General features: G+C 34.0%; 1 protein-coding gene across 1 annotated transcript in view; it reads right to left on the bottom strand.

The window, feature by feature from the left end:
* Positions 1-4,821: 4,821 nt before the first annotated feature.
* LOC145688477 (ER degradation-enhancing alpha-mannosidase-like protein 1) overlaps positions 4,822-19,181 on the bottom strand; it is a 90,669-nt gene continuing 76,309 nt past the window's right edge. Inside the window, exon 10 of the mRNA XM_081762762.1 lies at positions 4,822-10,653. Within this exon, the coding sequence (XP_081618888.1) occupies positions 10,558-10,653 (96 nt within the window). The 3' untranslated portion in view covers positions 4,822-10,557. The remainder of the gene's footprint in view (positions 10,654-19,181) is intronic.

Below are 19,181 nucleotides of genomic sequence, written 5' to 3'. Positions count from 1 at the left end.
TGACATTTTATTGTAATAAATTTGTAGGGGGCCTCTGCTCCACCTAAACGTTTTTTGAAGGAAAATATGAAACGTCACGTTATTTCACGTCTAGTATATCTGTGCAATATAATTCGCTTCGGTTTACTTTTTCTTATAAACAAGCTCCAGGCTGAAATATAATGTATTTGTGAAACAATATCAACACATCACAATAGTACGAAACTCCCAGTGATTGTCTTCTCTAAATAACAAATTACAGTTCTTTCTATGGTTTCGTTCCTCGTACGCCTTTATATGTCAGACCTCTTCCTCAATTACACACTGACTGTATTTAATGTGCAATGAATGAAATAGGTTTCTCTCTCCGTATCTCCTCTGCCTCGGATTGGCTGTCTCATATTGCAGTCAGCCTTAAACTTATGATTTTCTTATTCAGGTACCACCGTTGCTAGCCTATAGTCGATTCTAGAATTAAAAAAGTGCATTCACAACATTCAGCCCTTGTGAATTCTGCGGTCAATTTGGGGTTTGGTTTTCATTGGTAGCCGGTAAGGGTTAGCTGTGCAACCCACCATCTCCCAGTTATTATTTTGGTTGTCATCTATCTTACAAAATGCCTGAAAGTTATACATCTTGTCATGTGTTTTACAAGTTACCTAAATTCAAACTGATTGGTAAGAAAAAGCTACCATAAACGAAGAAATAGATGCTAAAAAGTTTTTCCTCGGTATTCATTCATCATTTGAGAAAAAGATTTACTGTTTCAGATATCCTACTAGAACCTAAAAATGAGTTCGGTTTACAAAATTAAAGACCATAAATCGCTATTTGAGCACGATGTTAATTTAACACGGGACCTAAAGTTCATTATTCACAGAATTTCTCCCTTCTTTACTGGTATATCGTGTCAATAGGGGTAGTGGTTTTAACTTTTTCCCCTCTAACTTTTAACGTCGTCGATAATTAATTTTGGCCGTTATACATTACATACATATAAACACCCAAGGTGGAAAGTAAGGAGACAAAGTTGCGGCGTTGTTCGTATGTGCGCTTGCCGGAAAACCGATGGCATGGGAACCATCAGCTTCACAACACGACAGAGCTCGATTAGCTTTGAACGGTCGAACCAAGTGGACAGGCTCGACAGTGTACCCCTGTTTTGTCACTGCGTTACATCAATAATAAAGCAAAGCAGTGCTACGCGATGAAATTTTGCGTTAAACTGAGGAAGTCTCCTACCGAAACGTTCAACATGATCAAGACAGTATACTACAATGATGCATTGTGCAGATCGCGAGTGTTCAAATGACACAAAACCTAAAAATGCGGCCAAGACGACGTCCACGACGAGGAACGGTGAGGGCGCCCATCGACGACGGTTACGGACGTTAATGTTAATTGAGGTGTGTTTTATTGAATACTGAATGGCGTTTAAGTCTGCGTATGAAAGAGTTATGGATTCGGAAAACACAAGTTCAAGAAATTCTAACTGAACATTTGCAAATACTCCATGTGACCTCTTCCTGTTTCCGAGGATTAAAAGCGTTCAATGAGATTCCAGAAAAATATATCCAGGACGCCTACAAATAGTGAAAACAATAGCTGGGCTCGCTTTATTGAGGCTCAAGGTTCTTATTTTGAAGAGTACCAGGTGGATTTTGTCAAATAAAGTGTGTTTTCTACACTTACTAGTCAGTATCCTTACTTTCCGGATAGACCATATATAATATACACGTCACTTGTTGCACGTATGCTCCTGCATAAAATTTCTCGAACTTCTAAAACAAATTAATAAGTTTTAGTTTATCCATAAATTGGAAATTAATGCATTTAATTTATGCATGGTAATTTTATTCCATGAAACTGCAACATTTTCAGAAGAGTTACTCTTAACACTGTTAGAGCTCTTACTTAAAAAAAGAAAATGTTGTCTAACATTACTCTAATAGTTCTACAAAACATTCATTGGAACTTGGAAATTTACTGCGTTTATCAAACTACCCCCTTTTTCTTTTTTTTTTTTTTTTTTTTTTTTTTTTTTGCCTGTCAAATAGCCTATTTTGATTCCTAAATTCTTTTTCTTTCTTCATAATACAGTAATTATTATTTTTGTATTATAAGAGGAAAAGAAAGATGGAATGCACTATTTCTTCATTAATATTGAAATGTTTTAAAAAGCTTAAGTTTCCTAGACAAAAGGCCGTGGAAATAAAACAAAAACTTCCGTTATTTTCCCTCTACAAAAGCAGCTTTTTTTTTTTTTTTTCGTGAACCTTGCATCTCTACTTGGGTATGAATTAATTTTACGAATACAATTTTCTTTTACATTTAAACATCTATTATTACCTTCATGTAACTCGACAGGTGGACAATGATGGACAACGGGGCTATCTTAAATCAATTAAATCCTTCTTATAAGATGATATTCTTCAGAGCGAGGTAAGAGTTGTTGTGCGTGCTTTATAAATGCATAAGTTTTGTTTAATTATTAAGTTTACTGTCCATTCAATTTTGAACTGTCGATTATATCTGTGTTTTTAAGTAGATACAATTCTCTTTTAATAGGTATATCAAGTATGAGGCTCAAGCTTGATGGTCGGTGGACTACATTGCCAAATGCCAGGAACGAGCAGCAAAAGCAAGCAGTATTGGCAGTAAAATTGAACAATTTATGTATATAAAAATTAAATAGACATTGTATGTATCATTTTCACGGCAAAACGGCTGAATTATTTGTATTTTTTTTTAAGTATGGTTGTTACTCGACTCGAGCCGTATTTTTATCAAGGTTAAGGGGCAGTAGTAGTTCAAATTGGTTCCCAAAAATAGAGTATCTCAATTTCATGTTAGGGGTATGAAAGTCAGCATATAAAGATCTCATTAAAAATAAGTGACCACGTGTCTCAGTTTTGGAAAATTCCACTTCTAAAGGGGAAAAGAACCAATTTCTTTAACATTTTAATTTCCAATTTTGTATTCATAAAGGTTTTGCCTGATAATTTGCATAAATTGGATGAATTCATCAGTTCAGAGTATGAGAAACTGATCTGACTTGGTGTTAACGTTGTGGAAAGTTAGGAAACGATTGGGTGAGTTTAGGTAACACCAGTGAAATCAAACATGCATCAACAAGTACCTTGGAGACCACAAAAAGTTCGTATATACACTTTTTAAAATATTTCCTCATAAACTTATTTTTAACGTCCGAAGAATAGGCATTCTGTAACGTATCTATAAATTGGAAGATGAAGCTGAGAAAACTTCTCGCATAATACAAAAGTATAAATACATGTGCACGCTTGGTCACTCCAAAACCTAGTGACAAACTTACACTTGGAGGAAACACCACTACCTCTGTCTGTCACTTTGCGACTAACTCCTAAGTTCTGTGGCAGCAACTATAGTACAACTATACGTTTCCGAATTAACAGTTTTTGAAACAAGTCGCTGATCTTTCTACATCTTAAGCTTCTGAAAAGAAACATGTTTCAAACACTTAGTTCTTTTTAGTAAGAAGAGACTGGCGAAAGTTTGCGCCGTACTTCTGAATTACTCTCGGTATCAGTTCTTCCACAAACTGAATCAAAACATATTCTTGGGCTATATTTGTAAAATCTTAAGTTTCTTTATTTTGTGATAACTAAAGTCTTTGTTTTTCATAAATGAATTAGTTTATGAAAAAAGAGCTTCAGTCACCAAAATGGCGAAATTGAGTTAACATCTGATTTTTGTTCCTATTGGGTACACTTATGTTTCTATGCATAAAAAGCTCCAGTTTCATTAACATTTTATAAATAGATGTTAACTTCGATTATTCTAGGCAACATGGCCTTGGGTCAGTGACTGAAGCCTTCCCTGCATGGAGAATTATATTTGTTTTATATGTTAGTGGCAATAGCTATTGATTTCGTGTCATTCGGTTGGTAGACCTCCAACGTCTGAAACCTAGCAAAAAAGTCTTAACACAGTTTAGTGTTTAAAAAAGAGCAAAAAATAACTAAATAAAATTACATCCAAGAAGGGCTTCAGTCTGCAGCGAACACTTATTATTATTATTTGCATGGAAATGAGCATAAAAATGGTTCTCTTATACAACATTCGATTAATGTAATTCTTATCTAGACACACACACATACACAAAAGTTTGATTTTAGTTTCAAAACTGCAATGCTTTTCTTTTCTCAAAACTAAATTTATTTGACTGAAGCCTTTTTGCATTAACTGATTCAAATATGATACGTCTCGACGAATATTCTTCCAAGGTAAAAGAACAGTCCAGCAGTGCTTGGACTAAGGAAAATTTTGAAGAATTAGAATGGGTTACTTTGAGGCGAATTATATTACTCCACCTCCAAACTCGCATAGTGTAAGTATACTTGATTCATGAGAGTAATCACTAAGTTTGTATCCACGTTCTTATGACATTCGAGGGATGTTGAATTACGGACTTCTGCTTGGAGCTAATTCGTGTTCGTTATAAAAGAATTAGATAAATTATAGCTAAGCAGCGTGAGTCCTGTAACAGAATTCAATTATTAGATAATAATTAAAAATATCAAGCAATATAAAACTGACTACTTGATATGTGAAATTTAGTAAATACCACGTAACTAATATAAATTTACTGATATGAGATGGTGTAGAATTTCCGTCCCATTTAGCATTTTGAGTATGAAAGACATAAAATTGAGTATGAAGGACATAAAAGTGTGAAAAACTGAAAAAGTTGACACCCCAGTTTGCAATCAACGATACAAATTTTGCAGTACTTACAGGACTACTATTACTAATAAAATTTAAAAATCAGCAGACAGAAAAGTATAAAGGAATAACATAAGATATTTATATAATTTTTATTCAACGTTGCCGATACAAAATTTATAAAGCAAATTAACATTCTGGAATGATTCTCTAAATATAATTTGCTTAAAAATTGAGGTAACATTATTTCTCTTATAAAATAATTAATTCAACATCAAAAATAATTTATCAGCGCATTCATTCAAAATACATATCTAAAGAGAAAGACATAGTTGTATCAGCTCAATCACACTGATAGAAAAGCCTTGCTTTCAAGCACCAGTTTCAATTTTAACAACCATACAGGATATTTCACAACACAATCAATTGCTCCAACTTTTAAGAACGGTCAAAAGAACCCTTCTCGTCCAGGGTTGCTAGCTTTTACACGCTGTCTGTTCGAATGATATTATGCTGGACGTGAAGTTCATGATCTTATAAATACAATAAAATTGCATATTTAAACTTTACGGTCGAGATATTCAAAGGACTATTGCAGTAAAATTTACAGTAATACACTTTTCAGACGACATCGAAGAAAAATTACATATCTTTTGCGAAATGCCTTACTGAAGTGATACCAATCCATATACATTTACATAATATTTTCCTGCACCTAAACAAAACAAAACAAAAATCCATGACCACGAGCATTTCGGCGTGCAAATATTAAATGAACGAACAAGAACCTTTCCCGATTATAATAAGTTTCTGTGGTATGTCTTCTTGCATTTGCAATATTTATTTCTACAGAAAGTAAAATTCCTAAAATTCGTTACCTGTAACTTACAATGTGGAAACTTATAAAAATATAATCAACACTCATCCACAAAAGTTGAATGCCACACAAATAAGCTGTTGTTCTTTTAAATATTCCTCCTTTTTCGCTCTTCCTTTTCTTGTTGTACTGGTAATTTCCAAAGATAAACTACTATAATAGGAAGACAGGGATTCACTCTATTCTTCAAACGTCGGAGAAATGGAAGCTACAGTCCTCTCAATTATGCTTTTGGTCGATTTGAAGGCTTAATATTTTAATGCAGTTCATAGTTTCGCTTTTACTTTTATACTAGTATGAAAAATGTAACAATAATGGTGTTTCTATAGAGTGAAAATATAATAAGCAGGTAGTCAACTTTTGAGGATGTGTATATTAATATTCCGTTTCCTATTAATGTCGATGCTGTGTCATAATTTTATTAATAGTTACAATAAACAATAATATGCCATTATTATGCCATTGTTGTCTTTTTGATAATAGCGTGTCTTATAGTAGTTCTAGCTTTACTGTGGAAAATGAGATGTTTAATACACATGATAATGGAAGACTTTGTTACGCAGATCCTCGGATAACAATAAATTCCACTCAAGTTAACAGAAACTCACTTCTGTTGAAGAGTGCAAGGTATGATACTTTCTTTTATGCTGAAGAAATTTCTTTCAGTTTAACGTCGCATGATTCTGCCAGTTTGGCTAAAGGAAACGATGTTTAAGGCAAGTGAATGATGATGGAAGTGTCGCTGGAATGAGAACGTAAGAGGAAACGGAAGTACCCTGAGAAAACCCACGGACAAGATGTTGTCTACCACAAACTTAGTTGGCCGGGGATCGAACCAGGGGCCTCATGCACCAGAGGTTTTTATACTGAAGAGAAGATAACACTTAAAAGTTGACTCGCCTTCAAGATTTCTTGCCTTCAAAATACATAATTTTACGTCACGTATATAACTAGATAAGTTTCAAAATTCAAATTCACGCCAATTCTATTGCAAGCTGCTGTGAATGAAAAACAGAATATCACAACTTAATTGTAACCATTGTAATTCTTAAGAATAAAGATTAACTCGCCCATATCCATAGTCATAAAACTTACGGTAACATCTCTCTAGTGTTTGAATTAGGCAACTCCTCCAGTAATTTAAGCAAGATGATAACGATATTGATCTGTCATTATTGCTGAGTTTTATACCTCGCAACTACATTGGCACATTACATGATATATCGTTTGAAAGGAAAGAACACAGACCTGCATCATTTGATGCTTTAGTAAAAAATATAAAATGTATAGAACAGCAGTAAGTAATAAGAACTACATCCATTGAAACTACAGCAATAAGAACAACCACGATCCATCATAGACAGATTTCATTATGTATTGCAAATCCGGTTTGTTCCTTTCTAGAAATTCATAGTGTATATTTGTGAATTCAACAGTTCAATCTCAAACTGAACATTAGGTATCTAAGCAAGTTACAGCTATCAAAAGATTTAATGAGAACTATTGTAATACTATTTTCACAAATTTGGAAACTTAACTTTTAATTTTCGCCTAGAAATCAACAAATTTTACTTTATTATACATTCATGTTCTAGTCAACCACAGACAAAATCCAAGAACAATTTTTCCGATAATGAAAACGCACTTTTTTTTTTTTTTTTTTTAAGCAAAGCCCTTGTATCTAAGTAATTACTCATTTTAGTTTACTTAAATATTTTAGGGACTATAAGGTGTTCCCATAGGAGCTTGCTGATTTTTAAGAGAATCTGTTGCACAATTTTAGTCACTGAAATAGATCTATATGATTCCATTGAATTTATCAGGATTTTGCTAAATGTAATTAAGATATTCTCGTATTGTAAGAACGAAAATCAGAATTTCAGGTAAAAACATTGTTTGTATTTGAACTATTATTGAGTACTCCAAAAGTTCTACCCATTTCTGATAGGTCGCTGGTGAAAGGTGTTGTAACCGAACAGAAGGCGCTCCAAGAGCTGGAATCGGTGGTCGTGTTATCGAGAGAACATTACAGCAAGAGTAGGCAGTATGTATTAGTGGCACGTAATTAGTGTTGTGTCGATCAAATAGGGGCCAATAAAGAACAGATCAGACATTGTTTACTGTTTGAGTTCGATAAGGAGAGTAGTGCAGCTTTGACGTGCCGCAACATTAGGAAAGAGTATAGTGAGGATGCAACAAATGAAAGCACATGTCGTCGATGGTTTCGAAAATTCAGGGACGGCGACAGAAGCTGTCAAGATCAACCACGATCTGTGTGTCCATCAGCGTTTTCCAAAAAGGATCTAGACCAAGCCATTACAGTCGGTCCGAATCCAACTGCAGGGGAATTAGTGGAAACCTTGCCAATACACAGGGCAGCAGTGAAAAAAAAGTTCATGTGACCCTGGCTTTCATCACAAAGTTCGATTATTTGCTTCCACACAAGATGAGCGCAACTCAACGAGAGGGGTAAGTCTCGACATGTGTTTTCCTTGCTTTCTCAGTATAAAAATTACTCCTCCTTGACATGGGTTGTAAGAGGAGATAAGAAGTGGGTTATGTACTAGAACGTGAAGTGTCACAACACTGTGTGTCCCGTTTCCGAACTTCGTCCATCGACGTCCAAACAATAACTTAATCCCAACAAGGTTTTGTCGAATGTGTCGAATATGTCCAAGAAATAATTCATTGGGAGATCCTGGAACTTAATCACATCATCAATGCGACTTTGTACTGTCAACAACTAGACATACTGCAGGAATCATTGTGATCGAAGCGGCCAGGTCTTAACTTTCAAGGGGTTATCCAACATGATAACGCTAAGCTACATACTGCAGTGACGACACGTCAGAAATTAATGGACGTTGGTAGGGAGGTTTTACTCAGCCGTCCTATTCCCGTGACTTAGCCCTTACAGATTTCCAACTTTTTCGCGCTTTGCAAACCTCTTTCATTGGAAAGACCTTTGCTGATGTAGAGGCTGTAAAATTTGCCTTACGTGAGTTCAATACTGCGGAGTTTTGGGATTCATCTTCTACCGGAAAGATGGCAAGGGCTCATTGATCAGGTTGATGATTATAGGTAGTCGCACGTGAGTTACATTTTGTGTTCTTCGCTCTTCCATAGGCACAGCAAACACGAGTAGAAATTTTGCACGTACCCACTCTGCCCGTGTTGGTTTCCCTTTTTCATTCTACAAGTTCTTTTGATTTCATTGTTAAACGAGAATAATTGAATTATATATATAAATTTTCAGTATCTACACTAAGAGCTATGCCATTTATTGGTTAGCGTTGGTATTGAACGCATGCGTCTATTTCTGAACTGTTATCAATTCAAACACACACATATTTTGAGATTAAGAAGGATTATTCAATACAGCGTTTCATATAATGAAGAAAATGGTGAAAGTACATCACAATGGCAAAAATTATACTAGATTCGAAGGGGGTCAATAATTCACATATACATTAAATTGTATTCAGACTGTATCTCATATTTTGCACGATAGTCACACGGACACACTCCTCTACTAAAAACACACGATCAGTCATGCGTCGCACTGTCTACTATCGCATCAAGAAACCCATCAACGACAACTCAACGAAAACGAAGAATGGAGTTTCAGAATGGACTGTAGCTAGTATCTATGAAACGTTTTCGAAAATATAGATAGAAAAAATAGTAATATAGTTTGCAACAAGTTTTACCTTAAAAAATAATTCCGTACGTTAACACGGAATATAAAAAGATATTTCTATTATTATTGGTAACATTTTTTTTCTGAATTTATGAAATATGAATATTAATTATTATATGGTTTCACTATACATTTTTTCTCGATTTGCTAAGATACAAGGACTTTCAAAAATGTCTCCATTATTAAATTGTTTGCTTTAACATTTAAATAAAAGGCGTTTCGGAATTGTGCGTTATTAACTTGTGCACCAAAAATTCATAACACTTGTTACTTTCGTTTATGTATAACTCCTCATTTGCTGTCCATCCTCTGTTGTCGGACAAGTATTAAAAGAAGGGTCGGTGCAATAAATCTGATCTGGAAAGTAAATTTAGACTAGAAAAAAAAATCAATTTTGTTCGACAATGAAATGTTTTCCTTGGATTTTGTTCTCACTTATTGCAGAAACATGTTAAAATTATTGAATAATGAATAGCTTTTTTTTGTTTGTTTGTTTGTTTGTTTATTTTTGTTTTATTTAACTGTGCTGAAGGTATTTCTGCCTTGAAAACGAAATGTTCTTTAGTGTTACCACAATATTATTAAACAACTACTCAAGAGATTTTACTCGTGGTATCATGTTTTTTTTATGTTTAAATTTTATTTCACATGTTTTCTTAGTTATCGAATCATGAAGAATCAACACTATTATTCTGGTGGAATTTTCTGCTTCTAAAGTAAGCTATTCACCAAATATTATTATCGTATTAACACCGTTTCAAAGTGTAGACTCGAAGTGCTTAGACCAAAAAGTGTATTGTTTCAATATATAATATTGAAGAAAATAAAATCGTAGCAATTAAGAACAAAATATCAATTTTTAGATATACTCTTGTCAAATAATTAAAAAGAAACAAACATAATTTTCCTCTTTTCACATTTACTTGGTCCCTGATTTGTGGATTTCTTTCGTACATGACAAACGAATCTGCAGCAATTCGTACCACATTACAGCGAAACACTCCTACATAATACAAAGGATTAAGAGGGGCGCTACCAAATTCAACCACCAGGATAAAAATATTTACATTCAAACAATGTACATAAAACTGTGAATATTCTCAAGAGAATATAAAAAAAAATCACACGCATATAAAAATAATATATGTAAAACCTTTTTCCTCAAAAACAGGAATAATGACAATTTGACTAGCGCTGCAGTTACAATTTCACAGTTCTTTATATTTGATTGAGCAATTGGTCGAAACTTCCTTACGAAAATGATTTTTCATCTCTGCAGGCAGCAGAGCATACTGTCTTACAATTCTTGAATACCTAATGTCTCAATGATTTGCGTCAAGTATTGACTTTTCAATGGAAGAAAGTACATTCTTTCTGCTTTTATAGCTTCACACTAAGAAAAGAAAAAGGAAAGAAAATATTAGTATTTTGAAAATTAATAAAATATTTGCAATCTAGAACATTTACGACAGGAAACAACAGCACTCATAATGAAAAATATAATTTCAGTGCTGCTGAGACTAGTTATAAATGTGGAAACAAGATATCTCAAATATTAGTGTTTTTTTTAACTTTCAATAATTTTAATGATAAAACAAAACCAAAGAATACATTACATGAAAATTCATCATTTTATATTCCAATTTAGCTACCGATATTAAATAAGAGCAAGCAGCTCTCTGAAAACATTACTAATTGCTCAGTCCTGTTAAGGGAAACAGTCACTCTAACTCTCTTTCAAACTCTACATCCCTGAAACCATATTAAAAAAAAAATAAAATAAAATAAATAAATAAATATATATATATATATATTAATACTTTGGCTTTAAGAAATGTAAATTGAGCAAATATAATTCACTTATTTAGTGTAATTGTGTGTGTGGATAAGAGTGGAAGATTCTCTCTCATAAGAATTTCCAACTAAGCATGCAGTTATGTATTTTGTGAAGTTAAATAATTAAATATTTCTAGTATTCCAACGGTGTTTTGTTTTATTGTACATTCATAGGGTTACGTTCTGAAAATCCATGACTTTTTTTAACAGCTCATTGAATGAAAATAGTTCTGGCTTTTCGAAATGTACACTCATGTCAAAAATGATTGTCGCATATCTATAACTGTCTTCTTGTAAGAATATAATTTGATAATGATTTTGCAGGGTACTTTTAATACTGACACTATATGTAAAATCGGGAAATGTATATTTGTGGTAAAGTTCATAGGAAAAGAATTATAAATATGAAAATTAGAATGAATAAAACAAAATGTTGCTAAATGGACAAGAAAATTTTATTTTCGTTTTATTGTTCTTATTTACTGCTCTTTTGACATGAAATTTGCCACATACATGTCTTTGCCGATTATACACATACTAACATTATAAGAAATACCGGACGAATTTGTTATCAAATTATATTCCTACAACAACATGTTTATAGACATGCGACAATAATTTTGGACATGAGTGTACAAAAGACTAATGATTTAAAATCAAATAACATATAGATGAAACATAGTAATAATAATCTTAATTTCAGAACCACGGACAGTTTTGAGCAAAAATACTACACTTTGTAGCTCCTCTCCACATTAAACACATATTAAGCCAACACATTAAACTCTCTCGCTCCAAACTCTTAAACTAAATCATGTTATGCTGCAATTATTACTGAAACATACATTTGTGAAATACGAACAAAATTATACGGTGTTCTCGGAAAACTTAGTTCTAAAAATAATAAAAATCTACCCTTTTTGGAGTCATTAATCTGACATGACATATATCAAGGTTATTAATGAAAAATTTTTCGTTAAATGTCAACAAAATATCACAAATTGTATTTGAGAAAATTAAAAACACCCCCAAAATAAACTACCACTTGTGCTTTTTTTTTCAGAACAAATGAGTTACACCATAATGTGAAGTTATTAATAAAATATTTATTTATGAAACATGAACAAAGTCGCCAAAGTTGTTTGTAATTCCTCGACCAACAGATCATCAACCAGAATCCTGCTTAAGCTCGGTTAAAACAACTGAAAATTTCTAAAACCACTCGGTTAGATTAAATCTTTTGACCAAGTAAATGCAACAGTATAAAAATTCCTATCTTCGAGTGATCGATGCTACCTAGTAGGCTGCATAATAATTTTCATAGCTACAAACAAACTATAGCTTCATTGGCCATATTCTCAGTTTCCCCGAAGTATAGAAAAAAAAAAAAAAAAAAAAGGTAGGAAGGCGAGGCGAATGACATCCTCGCCTTAATTATATTATCGCGCAGTGCGAAACAAAACTGAAACCAGAAATTTATTCAAGCCTGGTAACTAGGATGGATACCATATCTGGGCACGTCCAGAACAGCACAGTAGACTTTTCGAAGAAGATTGGCGCATTATCACGAAACACAAATAAAATTCAAACCACCAAATAAAAATTATCGTTACGACTACATTATCATTAACATACTTATCAAAGAGTAGTATTAGATAGAATTAAATTTGTATAGAAAAATGATACTTGACAGTTTAATTTTTACTTGTGGCTATAATAATAGTAATAATATAAAATTAAAAGTGAGTACAAAACAATCGAGTTTCTTAAATACGCCGATCTTCATGAATCTGGAATAACATTTGTGAATAAATGTTCACCAATTCTTAATATTATCTGTTAGTTACTTCTTCATATTATCATTTACTGATTGAACTGCGTCACACCTTCCCTTCCCCTCAACCACACTACTTCATGAAGCGCCTCACAATGAAATTGTTATTGGAAATTCATAAAAACGTGTAAACTTTCAGAATATCAAGAACTATACTTTGTTTCTGGAGTTCTTCAGGTAACTTGCTACAATATGTTTCATATACATCTTACATAGATGTAACGTTTAATGCTTGAACTTCGTATTCATATAATATACAGGCTTTTACGAACACTTTTACTTTTTATGACTATCACAGGCGGAAAAAGGCAGATCGTTTTACCCACCTCCTTTGGTCAAGATACCTTGATCGATATGACTTCTAGGTGAGCGGAAATATATCGGGAGAACATATTATATATATATCGGGTGTTGCAAAATAAGTGTTACAACTCTTGGGAGCTGACTCCTGCCACTGAGAAAAGAAAAAAAGTCTCTTGAACTTTCGGCTATCGGACATAGTTTCGGATCTACAAGGTGCCGAAAGCGTGGGAAAATGACTTTCGGACGCAATAGTTCGGAAACTATCCAACGTAAAGAGGGCGGGTAAAAAATTCACTGAAGAAGTCATACCTGTTGTATTTTATTTTGCATGTTACACAATCCTACATTGCACGCGCAAGGGATTTCCCAAAGGATATAACGAAATACTTTAGTTTGTATAATATTTACCTGTACCGTGGGCAAAAAGTGCTCATAAATATGTAATATACTTAGTGGAATGTTCATTTTAAATTAACAAAAAAGAAGAATGTTTTTAATATATGTAAGAGATTATTATGGGATAGTTGTGGCTATGTACATGTTATGTGTTGACCTAGTCAAGTAAATTTATGTATTTTTCGGTCTTAAAAGGAATATTTAAGACATATCAAGCAATAAAGGTGAGACTAATAATCTTTGAATATTTGAGTTGATTCTTGCATAAAGAAAAGTTATTATCGCTTCGTAACTTATATTTTACCAGACGGACCAGGTTGACGACGCTTTTCTATAGAGTCGTTGTAAAAATTTGGTTTACCAAACCCGGGACTTTTGAAAATTCAGTTCCCGAAGAAGGAAAGTAGGGCTGAATTTACTTAGATATTACCATTTATGAATACGAACTTAACCGTATTACGAAGCGGTAAGGTCATTAAAAGAAAAATGGATAGTGAAATAGTGCAACAGGAATCTAATACCAGTAATACAGGTGAAATTAGTGCAACACCAAGTTTGTCATCTGAGGATCGACTTTTGTTAGCTGTGCAGCAACAAATTATGCAAATGACGACTGAGATAAAACAAACCATGGAACAGAAGCTCAATGAATCTAACACAAACATGGAACAGAAGTTCTATGAAGCTAACCAGACCATGGAAAAGAAGATAGAACTGAAATTTAATGAAGCTAGCAAGCAGTATGAAGAATTAAGTAAACGAATAGAACGGATAGAACTGAAATCAGACGATACGAAACAAACAATCGTCCAGGTGATGAACGACATATCCTCGCAGTTTGAAGAGAAGTTAAAAAGGTTAGCCGATGAGTGTCAAGAAAAGCACGATCATCAAAATCATGAAATCTGTGCTGTAAAAAAGGATTTAACGTTAATAGAATCTTCCGTTAAACATCAAAAGATCCAGTTGGCTACTATGCAGGAAGAAATTAAAACGTTACAGGCTAGAGACAGCATTCATCGCAATAATCTGGGCAGTGATCGCTTCGAGTTTCCCCAATCACCGGATATAAATACGCCTTCGCCGGAATCTGAGGAGGATATTATATTAGAGGAAAATTGTCCGAAGATCACTGATGAACGAAATATAAATGGTATCATGACACAGCACGCTACGGACCGGAACAATCACACCACAAGAACAAGGAGTGAGAAAAGAAAGGTAAAGCTAAGTGTCAAGATGAGCGAAATCAAAGCCATGAGTAAATTTAGTGGTAAGTGCAATGAAAATGCTAGTTCTTTCTTAGAGAAATTCCAAGACGAATGTAATATAATGTCTATCGACCGATCACAATACATGAAATTAATACCCCATGTATTACTCCCACCTTGTTCCTTATGGTTTAAGGCAATACGTGATCACATTAGTACATTTGAGGAATTTAAAGCGGCATTGATCGCGAATTACGAAAATGACTTTTTGCTGGCAAACAGAGATGCCACTCTTAGAAATCAACATTTCAATCCTCGATTGCACAAATCTATTGTAGAGTTTGTTATAAATGTCTATAATGAATTAAAGGTTGTTAATCCCTTGCAATCGGAATCAAGAATAATTGCATCGATTCGCAATTTGCTTCCATTTAAATTACAGCAGATCTTATTTTCCACACAGTGTATGAGTTTCAGTCATTTATTAATGCTTGTACAATGCTACGAAACTCAATACCATGCTATGAATCTAACACAATCAGGAATGGGTAAAAATAAGAATAATTCAGATCATTTAGTCCCTGTTCGGAATTTGAATATCCGAAGTGTGAATAATAATGAACCGAACCTAAGACGAGTATACTCTAGCAATCAAAATGAACAAAATAGACAAGGTTATGTAGGGAATCCGCCTAACCTAATTAATCGTAATAATTCCTATGTTAGACCATATAGTCAAAATAGGTTTAAAAATAGACGAAATGTATGGAGAAATTCCACCAACGCAGCGAACTACGTGGATAGAAGTAATGGAAGGATAAGAGATGGCACTTCACATCAAGATCCAGGTATTGAAGTAATTTCTGTACAAAACAATAATACAGGACATAATCATGATTGTGCTGTACAGTGTACCCTATTGGAACCCTACTCGAGTATGAATTTAAACTAATTGCGGCTGATATGGTAGGGGTTAAACCCATGTCAGCTGTAGGTTCTCATGAGCATTTATCTAAAAATTTAAGCGATAATTTCTATGAACATTTATCTTCCAATTTACCGGTTCATGCTAATTATGAAAATGATCTTTCCTATGACGTTTCTGTAAAATAAATTTATTTACTTCCATTTGATTATTCAAACGTAGGTTATGTTTAATTTTTATTCTTTCTTATTAATGTAAAGAATCATAATTCAATTTATAATTAGTTAAAGGCAAAAAAATTACTTTATATCAGATTGATTTGTGTTTAATTGTCAAAGATTATGTTAAGAATAAGATCCATTCTATAAAATCAATTATTCAATAACTACCTCGAATGAAATTCTTCTTTATTTATGACATCTTAGTGCTACTATGTATACATTATAATTGCAACATCTAACTTATTTGTTATACAATGCGCCCGAAAAGAATAAATATTAGTTGTCACATCATCGTTTGTAATAATGATCGAAACTAGTAATCTTGATAATTTGTGTTTCACCCTCGTTAATTATATTTCTAAGCGACGATGTTTTTAATGATAAAGAATAAATAATAATGTAATAAAAGAGAAATATTAATGAAATCAAAGATTTATTGTAAATGTATTTATGTGAATGATAATAACTAATATTTTATATATATATGAGGGTTAACCAAAAAAAATAATGAAGATATATACGAGGTGTGAACAAAATATAAAGAACATATGTAATGTACGAACATTAATCTAATCAGACCAGTGGTTCTTGAATATAAAAGCCAAGCCTACTCATGACTTTTATATTCAGTCCCTTTGTCGGGCGACATTTTCTATAACGAAATACTTTAGTTTGTATAATATTTACCTGTACCGTGGGCAAAAAGTGCTCATAAATATGTAATATACTTAGTGGAATGTTCATTTTAAATTAACAAAAAAGAAGAATGTTTTTAATATATGTAAGAGATTATTATGGGATAGTTGTGGCTATGTACATGTTATGTGTTGACCTAGTCAAGTAAATTTATGTATTTTTCGGTCTTAAAAGGAATATTTAAGACATATCAAGCAATAAAGGTGAGACTAATAATCTTTGAATATTTGAGTTGATTCTTGCATAAAGAAAAGTTATTATCGCTTCGTAACTTATATTTTACCAGACGGACCAGGTTGACGACGCTTTTCTATAGAGTCGTTGTAAGGAACGTAGGGAGTCCCGGATAATCTGCCAAATGAAAATTGGTCTAAATGGATATGAATTGATAGGGTTTCTACCAGGTAACAATAATTCGTTTGTATTAAGTTGATATCTGGAACAAATACAAAATGGCGGACACCTTCATGTCCGTTGTGTGTGGTTGCATAATCACCAGGTACGGATGCTGGCCAACAATGACGTTCTGAGTATTAAGTGTAGCAAATTTGCACTCAAATGCTCTAGAAAGACATCTGGAGTGTCGGTAGGACACAACAGATGAAGCAGGGTTATTCACATGTGTGGAAACACGTAACGAAGAATACCCAGAAATGCACTCATACTAAGTAAAGGTGAGTTCAAAGCGTCGGAAATGTAAGAATTAGCGTCAAGAACATGAAAGCCATTGTCAATTCACCAATAATATTCCCTCAATCCGATGCAATATGATGTGCACAGTTGCATACCAATAAGGATGCCACAACTGAGGCCTAGTTGAAATTGTGCAAGGGGACTCACTAAGAAACTGGGTAAACTAAATGAAAAAAAATGAAATGAAATCTTTAAGGTTTACGTCCCACGGTTATGCCGGTTAAGCTAAAGGAGACGGTGATGATGAGAAATGAGTGAAATGAAGAAAGTGGGAGAAAACTAGAGAACCCCAAGAAAACCCACGAGCACGGCGTTTGTCCACCACAAAGTCCACACGGCGCGAGCTGGGATCGAACCAGGGACCCCAAACACCGGAGTTGAACGCTCCACCACTGAGCCACCGCGCCCCCGTAAACTAAATGAATGTCACTAGTGGGATCGCATGATCGCTATTGAAATGTGTCCAATGTGTGTGTTGGTATCGACATGTAGCTAATGGACAAATGTTAACATGTCCCACTACAGCTGGGACACCGTTCCACGTGGGAAAAATGGGAAACTAACGTTGTACATTCTGCTATTACACTTGGTTCGTATTGTAGTGCAACGTAAAAAGAACACAATTGTATCCATGCCCCACCTCTACTGGAACATTATCCCACTCTCGAAACATAGGGGAGTAACTGTAATATGTTCTAGTACACATAAGTCACATTCTGGTACAATCCGCGGCAAAAAACCTGCAACATGAGGATGTAAGTTTATTGTGAAACTACGCCTAACAGCACAGGGAATGAACATAACGTCTAAGTGGAAGGAATCAGACCAGGATAAACCTCGGCCTCCTCCCGTACACACTTATTTTGGAGCAAAAGACTTCGTCATTTCACAATAAACTTATATGCTCATGTTGCAGGTTTTTTGCCGCGGATTGTACAACGTACATAGAACACAATTGAATCCATGATCCCTTCGTTTGGAACATTGTGCCACGCTCGAAACATGGGAAATAACTCTCTAAAAGACATGGTTCAAATTACGATACAACTTGAAAGTAACAGCATGTTAGCATGTCCAACTTCTTCTTGGACAATATTACGCACTCAAAATATAGGAAAATAAAGCCGTAAATCTGTATAGTGCACATTCCAACGAAGAATAAAAACAAATCGGCACAGTGCACATTTTCATGCTCTATCAGAATTTGAACCATGGGTTAAGAGATTTCTTTTCATATGTGTCGACTGTGGGACAATGTCCCAAACAAAGAGAGACATTGATACAATCATGTTTTAGTTACGTTCTACCAAAAAGTGCACCAGATGAAATAGCAGAATGTACAACGTTATTTTCCTAGTTTTCGCACGTGAGACGGTGTCCCAGCAATAGTGGGACATGTTGACATTTGTCCATTAGCTATATGTTGATATCAACACACACATTGGCAACATTTCAATATCGATCATGCGAACCCATTAGTGACATTCCTTTAGTTTACCCAGTTTCTTTGTGAGTCCCCTTGCACAATTTCAGCTTGGCCTCAGCTGTTGCATCCTTACTGGTATGCATCCGTGTAAATCATATTGCATCGAATTGAGGGAATATTATTGGTGAATTGGCAATGGCTTTCATGTTCTTGATGCTATTGCTTACATTTCTGACGCTTTGAACTCACCTTTACTTAGTATGAGTGCATTTTTTCTGGGCATTTTTCGTTACGTGTTTCCACACATGTGAATCACCCTGCTTCATCTGTTGTTCTCTACCGATACTCCAGATGTCTTTCTAGAGCATTTGACTACAAGT

Source organism: Thermobia domestica, chromosome 6 (genome assembly GCF_964235325.1).
Source record: "Thermobia domestica chromosome 6, izTheDome1.hap1.1, whole genome shotgun sequence".
In the NCBI taxonomy this organism is placed as follows: domain Eukaryota; kingdom Metazoa; phylum Arthropoda; class Insecta; order Zygentoma; family Lepismatidae; genus Thermobia; species Thermobia domestica.
The sequence above is the reverse complement of the archived record's forward strand: the minus strand, read 5'-3'. Positions and strand labels throughout refer to the sequence as shown.